Below are 14,281 nucleotides of genomic sequence, written 5' to 3' on the forward strand. Positions count from 1 at the left end.
TAAAATAATGGAAATATAAAAATAAAAAAGAAGAGGAATTTGTTCCAATTTATTTTATTTGCTAGAAAATGGAGAAGCTGTATAAGAAATAATAATCCATTGCAATAAGAGTCCAAAGCCCTTTTTCTGTTTTCATGACAGCAACTCTAAATAAACCTGCAAGACTCATTCATCGAGCAATGAAGCCAGAAAACGCCTAAGACACTTATTATAAACAAAGGGTCGCTCCAGGTGAACCAAGTGACCTGCTTTCTCTATGCTTTCGAAGGTTGTATTCTCACCTAATTGCCTGCCAGTGTACATCCAATTACCCAAAGATATGTAAAACAGAAACAGAAAAAAGAAACACTGAAATAAAACATACTGTTTCATGTTGTGAGCGAACTCTTGCTTGAAGATGTGGTCTTCTTCACCCCATAGCAGATGTATTCTCTACAATATTATATATGGGAAAATGGTGAAAGCAATTTCAATTGTAAAGAGCTGCCGTGGGTGAAAAAAATGCAAAGGGCAACAACCTGTGGAAAAGATGGGATGGTGGTATCCTTATTACTAATGATCAAGCCCTGCAGCAGTTCGGCCCTCTCTTTCTTGTTGGCAAACATTACCTGTAATTCCCATACACGGCCATTGATGATCAGATTTCAGAAAAAGTTTCTAAGTGTAATAATGAAAACAGAAAAAAGACTTTTATTCGTTTCCATTATTGGAACACTTTTTTTTTTTTAATGGAAGGATCCGTTAATTTTTGCTAGGGCCATCTATAGCTGTAAGGGATGGGTAGAGGCCAGAGGGGGATGTCCACAGGTGTTAAGTCTTACTCTTAGATCTTCATCACAGTTGTCGCTGAATCGATTCACTTGGCATAGTAATTAGGTATAGATAGTTTAACTAATTATAAACCTAGTACTTCAAAACATGTTTGTTTATGTCTTCCATATGATTCAAACAGGAACTTAAGCAAGAAAGAACAGAAAAACTCTAAATTTGGTCTATTTCAACAGTATCCTGGTTTTATCAGCTTTTGTTCTTAATGTATTAATAAAAAAAAAGTTCATGCATATATATTATAATACTCCATTAATCTGTCAGCCATCATGGTAGATGTTTATCTAGCGAACTTTATTTGCAAGTTTTAACTGTGCTGTAAGTCTGTAACTCTGATTATTTCAGCCATTGATATATTAATCCAAACCCATGAAATTATAATGTGAATCGCCAGTCATGCATGCAAAATGTTCATTCCCAGTTGAGGAATAATATTTCATAGCTTATACTAGAGAGATTCCTTAAGCAGAAAAAAGGAAAGAAAATCATTAAAAGTTGACGATGTTAAGAGTAAGACTGTAAACAAACCTCAAGGTAGTCTTTATAGAGCCGATCTGGGAACCAAAGCTTCTTATGAGCAGAGATTGAGAGAAGAGCTTTTAGATCATTGACAGAATTTGGCAACAACAATTCAGCAGAAGATGAGAACCCCAGCCTGTTTAAAGACTCCACACTAACGGAGTCGGTCATGGCCAGGATCGAGCCAGAAACCACCATGGCCTCAACCATATGAGGGTACAATTCAGCCATCTTAAATGCCAACATCCCACCATAGCTAAACCCCACCAATATACACTGTTCCACACCCTTAACCAAGTACTCGGCTTGTAAAGCTGGTGACCTGTCAGGTTTGTCTGTAATGGAGTTACCGAAGAAGAGAAGATCAGGTACATAAACCGAGTACTTCTTCGTTAAAGCACCGACTTGGAATTGATATGTGAGTAAGCCTTCTGCAGCAAAACCATGCACTAAGACCACCACTGGTTTCGTCGGTTTGTCCAAATGGGTGACCACCACTGGTTTTGTCGGTTTCTCCAAATGGGTGACCTTTTTTTTCACCCTTTTTAGGTTTCTTGATTGTTTCACAAGGAACCCAAAAGTTCATCACCGTGCCTGGCTCGAGCTCCACGGAGTAAGGCTGTCCCCAGCCATCTTTATTAGCCCATGCAACAATGGCTTTTGTGCTGCTACAAGGCTCACCATTTTCTCTTTATTTTTGCTTGGTTTTCTCCTAGCTCTCCCCTTGATTTAAAGCACTGAAGTCTGAGATTTAAGTCTACGAGGGAAGTCAGGTTTGGTCATTTGTTGTTATCGGATTCCTTAAAAAGAGGTTAGAAATTTCAACGCTCACCATCTCCCATTAACTAGCTAATTACACTTTGAATTATTATTAGGCAAACCAAAAACGATGATCAAAAGGACCCACTTTCGAAAACCTGATTAACATAAGAATCCAAATCACAGATTATTATTAAGGTTTTTTTAAGTGTTTAAATTGCGAGGTTGTTTGTTTTTCGATCACCTGTATCGCCTACTCTCATCTGCATGTTCGCCGGGATGTAGACATAATTCCTTGAAATGTTTTACAAGAATTTTAGAAAATTGAAAAATCTAATTATCACGTTTGCATCTTTCTTATTCAAAAACTTTTCCTCATATATGTTTTCAAGTTTGACCAAATCGTATATGTATTCATAAAAAATTATTTTTTAAATATTATAAAATAAAGATGTTACAAATATAAAAGGGTAAATTACAGGCAAGGTTATTTTTTTTTCTTTTGTTCGTCTTATTTTGGTTATCAATTTTGAAAATTTATGTTTCTATCATTTACGTTATTGATTTGTTATGTTTTGATCCTTAAATTATTAACTCTCGTTAATTTGATGATGTAGCCCATATTAAATATAATTTCTAACTTAACTTGTATTCTTTAGATAAAATATAAATCTGACCAATAACTTTATATTCTTTGCTAAAGTCCCTTTAATTTTTTTCCATAGAAAATCAAAACCGTCTCCCCTAACTCTATCTCCCCGTCTTTCTTTGCTAAAGATCCAACTTGTTTTATTTGTTTTGCAGTATTAAGTCTTTAAGAAAAATTAGATATGTCTTTACCATTGTTATAACTTGTGGTTAGGATTTCCTTAAATGAGTTGTAACATGCTACTCTATAAATAGGGATGGCTATTGGTATGTATGGATTGGGTTTTTGGTCAATCTTATTCGACTCGAAAAATATATACACTCTACTCGAATCCAATCTAACCCGAAAAATATTTATCCTCCACCCAATCTATTATGACTCAAAAAATATATATCTTCCACCTGACTCTGACCCGACCCAATATAAAATAATGACTTAATTAAAAAATTAATAGAAAGCCTTTACACTCGGGGATATTATAGCAATTATCCATAAACTTATTTGAAGAAATTATACTATTACACTCGGGTCAAGTCAGGTCAGAGTTTTTTCACCTTCCACCTGAACTTGACATGACCCGACCTCACTCCTTTATAAAATCCGATCCGATTCGAACCTAATTTTTTTATAAAAAAAATCGATCTTATTGAATCGAGTCGAAATCCATCAATTTCAAATTAAATTGTCATCCTGATCTATAAACTTTAGTAAATGGACAAAGCCTTTACACAAATTGAGGATTATAGATGCCTAAGCTTAATGCATTCACGTTCATATCTAACTTGTATGTTTATTTTTATGAAATTCATGAAACACGGTTGAGTAGATGTATAACGTTGAGTTTTATTAACTCAACATTCAGATTGGTTCCATTTGTAAGTTATAGATTTCATGGATCACATTGAGACAACAATATCATCATATGAGTCTCAATAAGAGTATTAGAGTATATTAATAACGACTTATGCGAGCATGTAGAGATTATGAATTATTTTTATAATCCGAGTCCTGTTGTAAATGTTTTATTTGATGTGTTTGTACTCATTCAAACATAAAGAAGCTCCGATTTTATAATTTTTATGTTTTCCATATCTTTGTATAAATAATTTTAAAATTTTGAATAAGTCATGTTTTTCATATCCGTGAAGTCTTATATCATTTTAATGATCGAATGTTGCACTCGTAAACTTGGCGTTGAATAAAGGTCGAATTTAAGGTGTTACACTCCTATACTCTCCGATCGATCCTAATTTGTGTCCCCACTTATATACTTTTATTTACTTATAAAATGTTATAATGTATTTGCCAAATGTGAAATTTGGCCATGTGGTTAGGGCACCTTTCCATTACTTCCAAATTATAGGTTTGATCCCCCTTAATGCCACCCTTTTAAAATAAATTATTGGATTAATTAAAAGTAGGATTAAACTGATAGAATGTGTAAATAATGAAAGACTAAATTTTAATTTTATCAATTTTATTAGAATCTCTCTATAGTTAAGTAGTCATAGATGTAATTTATCCTAGAATTATTGATATATTCTTGTAAAAAAAAAATTATTTGTCGATCTTATCATTTTGGTTTAATTTCAACTCTCAATCGATTAATCATTCATTATTTCGAATTCAACATAGTCAATAAGAAACTAAGGTTATTGTTGCACTGAAAACAAATTTCAAAAAATATTTTCTTTAAAATAAATTACATTTTCTGCAAATTATTTTTACGGTGTTTGGACGATGTTGTGTAAAATATTTTTCACTAGTTGGTAAATTTTCTAGAAATTATTTATTACAAATATTGAATACAATAAATAATATTATTTATTATAAAAATTTAATATTATTATTTTTAAATATTAGAATAATGTATTCAATATTATTTATGTTAATAATATTATTAACGTATCATTTCTAAATTTTATAAATAAAAATATTAAAACTAATATATTCTATTAAAATAAAAATATTATAAATTACAAGGTTTGTTCTCTTTTTTCATAGTCACCGTTAGTCTTTTTTCTTCTTTATCTTTGTGATCGACTGCGGCACCAGTCTTGGTACTGTTTGTCGACTGTCGGTATTTATTATTTTTCATTTGTTTTATTATATCGTATCTTTGTTTTATCTTTTTTTATTCTTAATAATTTTGTATTTTTGGCACATATTCTTTTGCCTTTCTGGCACGTATTTTTTTTTGCTTTTATGGCACATTTTTTCTATGCCGCTATGACATGTTTTCGGTTGTTTGGTCGTTGTTTTCGTTTATTTTTTCAGGGTTGGATTTGACATCACCACAACTCATCAAGATGACGCTTATTTATTATCATGATGATCTTCGTTGTTTTATACCTTCGGATTGAATTTGGATATGTAATTTGCATTCGTGGATAGTATTTTCACATCGCTCGGTTCTAATTTACGGTATGTCAACGGCCTTTCAATAGCTTTATTTCTTTTTTTTGGTTCATTTGTCGATGCATTTAGATCTATTTGTAATCTCTTGTTCGAGTTTATTTGATTAGATTTTTTTAACCTTTTCCTTATATGGTCCTTATGTAATTTTAAGTGGCTAGTTTTCTTGTATTTAGGAAAATATTCTTATTATATGTTTAGTTTACTGTTGTGGTTGTAAACCTTCATTGTAATATGGATATTTTATATTTTTAATAAAATTAGCGGTTTTTATAAAAAAATTTTAAATTATACTAATTATTTATCAAAATAAGTATATTATATTATATTATTAAAATAATAAATATTATTAGTTATATTAATTACTCATTAAAATAAGAATATTATTATAATAATATTAAAATAAAAAATATCATATTTTTAAAATTATTAATAAATATATTTTAAGTATTTTTACTAAAATATTGCTAGATTATTATACTAATATAAAATACACAAAAATAATATTATTCATTATTAATAATTCAATAATATCACTTTTATAAAATTAATGAATAATATTAATTTATTAATAATTTATTATATATTATTAAAATATATTATTATATATTATTATAAAATAGCTTAGTATATCTAATATTAAAATATAATATTATATTATAACTTATTTAAATATATTTAAATATTTTAATAATTATTTTATTAAAATTTATATTTAAATATTATATTAACTAAATATATAAAATAATATTATTTTGAGTATTTATACTTTGAATTAGTGAAAATTCCAAAAAATGACTTATGGAAAATCAAAACGTAAGTCATTTTATATAAAATGCAAAGGAAATTTTGTTGACCGGAAAAATGTTAATATTATTAAAATAAAAATATCATATTTTTAAAATTATTAATAAATATATTTTAAGTATTTTTACTAAAATATTGCTAGATTATTATATTAATATAAAATACACAAAAATAATATTATTCATTATTAATAATTCAATAATATCACTTTTATAAAATTAATGAATAATATTAATTTATTAATAATTTATTATATATTATTAAAAAATATAATATTATATATTATTATAAAATAACTTAGTATATCATTATAATATTAAAAATATAATATTATATTATTAAACTTATTTATAAATATATTTTAAATATTTTAATAATTATTTTATTAAAATTATATTTAAATATTATATTAATACTAAATATATAAAATAATATTATTTTGAGTATTTATACTTTGAATTAGTGAAAATTCAAAAAATAACTTATAGAAAATCAAAATGCAAGTCATTTTGTATAAAATGTAAAGGAAATTTTGTTGATCGAAAAAATGTTTTACATTGACCAATCTGTTTTTCACCAACCAAACACTGAAAAATGAGGAAAATTTGTTCCAAAAAATATTTTACATGAAACAAACATACCCTAAATGTAATTGAGTTTGATATCTAAAAACAATTGAATGTAGATATTTGACTTGATTTGTAGCTACATATCACTTTTAAACGATAACTCTTTATTTCAGACTTGTGTTTATGTTAATTTGTACTTATAAAAATATTTTATTTTAAAGTTAATTATAGTCTACCATCCAAGTAAGGTCAATTAAAGTTAATCATATAAACTAGAATTCTCGGTAGTGGATATTTTTATTTTATAACTCTTCATGTCAAATACTTAAAAAATTGAAAAAATTGTTGGAACAAATATGAAGATGATCTTTTAAAGGAAAAAAAGAGATGGCATTGAACCATTAAACTATTACCGAAGAAGGTGATTAACTAGTAATATAATATAGCAATCACATTTGATCGGATGACCAAACTGTTCATATTTGTTTTTTTTATAAATTTTTATGTCATGTGTTTTAGACCCACTAGGAGCACTCTCATTCTTTCTCTTAGAGTCCGCCTTCCCCTATTTTTTAAGTAGGATTAGGATTAGATTTAGAATATATATATACTAGTAATATAATAAAAAGAGATTAAAACATGTATCATTTTACTATTTATTACATACATTACTAAAAATAGTTAATAATAGAAGTAAACTATTCATTAATTTCGACTCAATTATTGAGTTAAAATTGGGTTGAAGTTTGGTTTAGATCAAGTTTTGATAAAATAAATTTAGATTATTTTCGGTTTAGGTAAAAATTAATTCATGTCAAATTGGGTACGACTCAATATCAATCTAACTAAAATTTAGATAAATTTTGATTCAGTTTGATTTATTTCAAGCTTCAAATTGAGTTTGAATCATCCTATTTAAGTCCATATTGAATCTCAAATCGAGTAAATCAATTCAAATCAGGTCTGGTAACGATAATAGAATTGAAGGCGACGAGAGGCCAAGTGAAAGGCGGAGGGGAAAGAGAAGGGAATGATTAGGATGGTGACAGTGAAGATGATTTACATATAATTGACAAGTTATCTTTTATCTCATTATTAATAAAACATAAAAAAAATGTTTATATTTTATATAAAATTATGCATCGTATCAATGCCGTATGCTTAATATTTGTGTTTTATCATGTTATATTTAATACCAAGTTGAATTTAATAATATTATTTATCAGAAAAATAATAAATTATGTCAAATAAATAATTACATAGTTAAAATAGTTTTAGTTCAAGAGATACAAATTTTACTAAGATAACGGGTTAATACAAGTCCAAAAAGAGAATAAAAGCACGGGAAAAATGTAAAGAAAATAAAAAGAAGATAAGTCTTTGATCGAATATGTCGAAAATCTTCACCGATAAGATCAATAATTCTGATGTTAGAAGAACTCCAACAAAAAATGCTTCTGTCGTTCGAATGAAGGAAGTATTGGTCACCAATGAAACTCTAAGAACATCAAGGACCAAAACCAGAGCAGAGCAACCATGTCTATCATGAAAAGCCACAGCACTGGTTAGAGAGTAAGAAAGGGTTAAAGGTAGGGATGATCATGGGTCGAATTCACTCAAACACGACTTGAAAAATAAAATGTTCCACTCACACATGATTCGAATTTAGGAGGATTTCGCTTGATCCAAAATTTGTCCCGGTTTTTAAGGTGAAAACTCGCACCTCAACATATATATATATATATATATATATATATATATTGAAAATATTTTTATTGGGTAAAATAAGAAGTTAATTGAAAAATAATATAGAGACTGATATTGTTATAATTATGCTTAATATATAAGAGATAATTATAATATTATATTAGATTATGACATATCGAATTTTTCCACCTTAAACATGAATCCAACTTAATCGTACCCTTAAAAACTGATTTAACCACATCGAGTCAAAATCTGTTAAATTTGAGTCAAAATTCATCTTTAATCAAAGGATGTCGAACGACGTGCGACAAAATCAAACCCATCACAATTAGACTCCTCAAAATTACAAAAACGAGAAAATATTTGTAACTTATAAATATTAAATTTAATAAATATTTTATAAACAATTAGTTGATTTAGTGATATAAGACACTAAAATCTAAATTCCTTAAATAAGATTAAGGGTATGAATTTTAACTATTGCGAATGAAGCAAATTGAAATAAGATATTCATCTCATAATATATCTATGCAAAGTCGGATCTAGATTAATCAATTAATAAACTAGATATTAATATGTAATTAAAAAATAATAATAAATATTTTAAATTGAAATATATGTATATATCTATTAAATAAATAGATATTGAGCGAATAAATAAGTAAGAAGAAAGATGTTGAAGATATAAAGATGCAAGATAATGTCTGGGCATATTAGTGGATATCGAGGATGGACAATGTCTGTCTAAAAATTTTGAAATGTGGGGTTTGTTTGCTCCATTCAAGGTCCAACCAACTCTTTTACCTTTGGCCATCAATTCCATATTTGGTCCATTTTCAAATTTGACTTCTTATCCTTAACAAACATTCTTTTTGGTAATTAGACTTTCCCACCCTCTTTAATAATATCCATATAAACAAGTTGGTCTACACATTAAATTTCTTAAGAAATACTAGGAGTTTAAACCGTAATGTTTATGAATGAAATAAATTGACTTGAGAATATTACTCTCATATTATACATCAACTATACTAGATCTGAATTAGACGATCAATATATCATATACATATGATTATACTATAATAACAATAATCTGCCATAAAATTCAAAACATAAATAATAAAGCCAACGTGAAGTAAAATAATGGTGGGAAAAATAGGGTTTGCATGTTGCATAATGACCCAAGGTGTGCATTAGAGGCCAATTTGACGGTCAAGATTCAGGAATAAGAGTGTACCCAAAAGGGCCTGATACGACAAATTGTTGCATTGCTAAACGCCTGAAACGCACAGAGTCCTCCGGCTCAGAACAATCACGAATTGGTAAATTGCAAAGTATTTGGACGGTCAGACTCATCGGCAAACCCATTTTCTCTTGCAGCCGCGAAACCCAGGGAAATGTAAAGGAAACTGATGCAGATACAGAGCCCAGAGTCTCTCAGGTGAAGCAAACTTCAGTTCATAAACATTAAAAGGCGAAAAAAAGGGTGCCATTGTTGAATATGTATGCAAGCACGTACTACTTTCTTATATTATTACATTATCTAACGGTGCTGAACTGACTAACTGAGCATGATCTTGATATCTGATGAAGAAGAAGTAGAGGATATGTGAAAGTTGAACTCTCAAAACGGAAAGGTTTTAATATAAAACTGGAAGTGAAACTAAAGTTAAACAAGTTGAAAAAAAAATAAGCGAAAACAATCAAAAGCAACTAACAACATATAGAATGATCCCATTCTTACTCCACCTATTGAACACAGACAAAGGAGACAAACAAAAGAAAGCAAATAAAATAAAAAGAATTTTGACTAGACCATGTAAGCGTCGCCATCATCGTGATACGTTTCATTGCATGATATTGACCGTCAATGGGAAGAGAGGTTTCTTTTTTTTCTTCTTTATTCATTGATTTTTCCTTTTATCTTGTAAAGTCATGGACAAGGCTTGTTGGCCTATCTGTGACGTTCAGTCTCCAAGAAAGGTAAGGAATGCCGGTGTCGGAATCTCGATCACTATCTTCAATGAACCTGAATTCGTTAAGAGGGGAGAAACATGGCATTTTCTGGTTCTGCGACTGATGATGATGAACCCGTGAATTGTTGGGGTGATAATAGCCATGATGTTGCTGTTCCACTATTGATGAGTTGTTGTTTGCATTTGCTGCGCTAGCTCTTCTTTCTTCTTTCTTGAACCGGATTCCACAGGCATTGCAAAGTGACTGCAATTATAGACAAAAACGAGTACATATTAAGTTGTTCTACATATATATAATTGTTGGAATTTGTTAGTTTTTGTATTACCTTTGGACCTCTTGGCCCGTTCCTCCAAAGTGGTGTAGAAGTGGTGTCGCAGTTGGCACAGCGGCGAGTTAAGAGGGGATCATTGCCGGAGCTGTTACTGCTATTCCCATTGCTTCCGCGGCTATCTTTGGCGGTTTGGTGTGAATAAGGTGCGTTCTTGTTCTGGAACAAGTCCCAGCAATAGTTAGACATGCAAGGATTACCAGAGGTACGTTCATGGCGGATTTGCTTGTCATCGTCATCGGAGAGACGAGTTGATGGAGTTCCCAAGGAGAGAGTACAATCGACTGAAGATGAAGAAGACATGAAAGGGTACATGTTCGTTTCATCGCAAGATCTGTGGTCGAGCATGGAAAATAGCCAGGAACAGTTGCTTTGGCATTGAAACAGGCCACATGAACATGGACCCATTCCCTGAGAGCTACTGCATCTATGCATTGTTTTCTCAACCTCTTTCTTTATGATTATGTATCAAAGCCTCGATTTTAGCACTATGGGATATCGGAAAAGATCAAAACGAAGAGGCAAGGGATTGCAGATGAAACGAAAGAATAAGCAAATGCAATTGAAAAAGAAGTAAGAAGTGATGGTAGGGGAGAGGGGGAGTATTGTTTAAAGAGTAATGGCAGGGTAGTACGAAGCAAATAGTAAAAACTGAGAGGGAAGTGCAATAATATAGTGTTTGAATGTAAAATTGGAAGAGAGAGGGGCTGGGGAAGTGAGGAGAGTTGTTTGTCTGGTAGCTTTATAAGCTAATAAAATGGCGAAATACCAGTCAGCAGCACCTGCAGTCCACGTTGTCGTCAAATTGAAATGGAGAGAGGTACATGCTTGAATAGCAAGAGAGACATAAAGATCCAGACAGAGAGGGTCCCAGGTTGCATGTTACAGTCTTACAGAGATAGAGAGATAAAAGTTTTTAGAAAACAATAAACGAAGTATATATGTGAAGGGTATACTAGTAGTATACAAGTAGTATTAAGGAATAGAAAACAAGTGATGCAGTCAAATATTTGTGTGTTGATGGGGGCTAATGGCAATACTCCAAAACGGGAGGGGGGTAGTCAAAAGAGGGCCACGTGAGTAGAGGGAACAGTCTTCCATGAATCTCCCTTCTCCGATCACGAGGCCTTATTAGTAGTATTACGCTCAAACCCAATGCATCAAAAAGAAAAATACTCTGTCCGTATCCGAATCTCTGCTCCCTCTCCTCTGTCATTGCCACCCTCCCAAGGAAAATGGAACAGTTCCCCCCTTCTATTTTCCACGCCCCTTCTTCTCACGCTCCTCCATTCACCACTGCCACAGCTGGAACCAAGCGACCTAAATTATTATTTCTTGAGGTTCTAAATTCGAATATCACATATGCATGGTGTACGAACAGTTTAATGCGAAATAATTGTTTGAAATTCCTAATTTTGTAATTCAATAAACATTGGTCAATCAGAAATAGTTAATTATTTTAGTTGGCTTGTTGTATCAGGAAGGTTTTAACTTTTAAGTATGTCTTAATGATTGGATAGCTGATTTTAGATTGAAGATATTTGAATTGAAAATAAAATTTTGATACAGGAAGAGAGTTGTTGAAAATCAACGTAGTGATCTACGATATTTTGAAAGGTGGGGAAAATAATTAAGTTATTATTTTAATACAATTTTTTAATTTAGACGAAAAATCACTAGTCGATTATGATTTGAATGTAAGGGGTAGAACGAGTTTTCTTCCAGATTGAGGAAAAAAGAGTACTCGAAATCATAGGAAGCACTTTATTATATATTTTATGTATTCAAAAGTCACATAATTGTTCTATAACTGAGTTGAATATAAAACTTTAAAGATTGGACTTAAATTATTACAGTTGAATCATATGAGTTATTTTTTATTGGGTTTCATGGATAGTTTTGAGGTATAACCCCTCTAAAGTGGTGGAGTATGATAAAGGGTATAACACTTATCTATCCTTCAATCAGATAAGTGTTATACAGTGACGTGATCCATAATGTAATGTGATCGATATCAAGATTTTTAGTTACGAGTTTGTCTTTTTTTTTCTAGCGAAAAGAGTAGACTCTCTTGAGTCATAGGCTTTCTTATTCTACTCATTGTTATTGGGTTGTTTTATAAGGGTTAAATGAAGAGGGAAAACTCAGTTTTGTTTGAATGATTTCCTTTCGACCCTAATTGTATAATTATTCATTTCCTCTCATCTTTAATGACTCGATAGAAATCTTTTATAAGTGTTTATCTTATGATTTGATATCTAAAATTTTGATTTGTGTTTTTGTGAGCTCTTTAACGAATTTGTAACATCCTAGATCGACATATAGAGCTTTTTGTGAAGTCGCATGGAGTAGATTTATTTTTATAAATATTTAAATCCGTACATATGACTTAACACCTTTGTATCGTATGGTGTATTTGTTTTTACGTAAGGCCTTACAAGCTGGGAATTTGATGCCATTTAGGAAATTCTTTAAGATGTGTTTGGTTGGGGAAATGTGAGATTCTCATGAGAATGGAATCCATATTCCCCCGTTTAGTTGATCGGGAATGTCATTCCCGGTAATCTTACATTACCAATAGTAGATTTTTTAGAGTATATTACCTGAAATGTCATTACCTTCATTTCCTTAGGTATTATTGGATTACCGGTGTTTTAGACTAAAATGCCCTTAAAAAAATTTCTTTAAAACATATCTTTATTTTGTCATTGAATAATAAAAATTCTACTAATGTTAAATTATAAATTTATCCTTAAACTATTTTAGATTTACAAAAAGAAGTCTATAATTAAAATTTATATGAAGTTCAGGGGTTAAAATAAAATTTTACCCTTTCATTAACCATTTTTATATTTTCAATTTTGTAATATATATATATATATATATATATATATATATATATATAAATTTTATGAATTTAAATTTTTTAAAGAAAATATATAAATATTTTCCAACTTGTTAAAAAAACAAATATATAATAAGGACAATTTGGTCAAATATACATTCCAATAATATTTTATTCATTTAACCAAACACGGTAATCTAAACAACCAAACACAAAATACAGCATTCCCAGTAATCATATTCCCTGGTAATCTTTTATTTCAACTGGTAATCTTACGTTCCGTGAACCAAACGCACCCTTAGGATTACCAAATTGGGTGTCAAATGTTATGAGAGGCTTCCCGGAAAGGTATAATTGATATAAATTATGCTCTAATAAAATACTAATAATTAATAATAATAACAAAAAAAAAACTATATATGTACGTTTAATTAATCTAAATATTATAATAAAAGAAAATTTGAGACAAGACTCCGAAAACAGATGTCTACATTAATGTATTATCCCCTTTGGACCCTTTCACGTAGAGAGAAGTTGAGAGAATATAATATCAAAATATAACAATTTACAATCTTCCAAAAATCTCATCAAATATATTTCTCATAAAAATTTTAAAGAACAATTGGTCGAATGGTAAAAGGTTTAATCGGTATTTATATTATTTTTGAGAATACGAGAAAAATTATGTGATCGATGTGTTTAATAGTCGTAGTGCTTGTAGGACTCCACTAGTTAGGGTCTCAAAATCAGGTTATTAAGGCTTTTTGGGTAGTGATCCCATGGGTGGTCAATATCTGATGTCTAATACAAATCAAATCTTGTAAAAGAGACATGTTCTAATTTTGCTTTAAAAGAATATTCAGATCTTAGAGTCATTG

The 14,281-nt window shown here is 30.0% G+C and overlaps 1 protein-coding gene and 1 pseudogene across 1 annotated transcript; both read right to left on the reverse strand.

The window, feature by feature from the left end:
• Nucleotides 1–156: 156 nt before the first annotated feature.
• LOC120196783 lies at nt 157–2,031 on the reverse strand (annotated as a pseudogene).
• Nucleotides 2,032–10,172: 8,141 nt separating this feature from the next.
• Nucleotides 10,173–10,993, reverse strand: LOC120196784 (GATA transcription factor 18-like). The gene is made up of 2 exons (XM_039198503.1): nt 10,556–10,993; nt 10,173–10,473 (listed from the first exon to the last, which is right to left on the reverse strand). Exons 1-2 carry the CDS (start codon nt 10,991–10,993, stop codon nt 10,174–10,176), a joined length of 738 nt encoding a protein of 245 aa, XP_039054434.1. The 3' UTR covers nt 10,173.
• Between the last annotated feature and the right edge of the window lie 3,288 nt (nt 10,994–14,281).

This window comes from Hibiscus syriacus, unplaced genomic scaffold (assembly GCF_006381635.1).
Source record: "Hibiscus syriacus cultivar Baekdansim isolate YM2019G1 unplaced genomic scaffold, ASM638163v2 tig00117034_pilon, whole genome shotgun sequence".
NCBI classification, from domain to species: Eukaryota; Viridiplantae; Streptophyta; class Magnoliopsida; order Malvales; family Malvaceae; genus Hibiscus; species Hibiscus syriacus.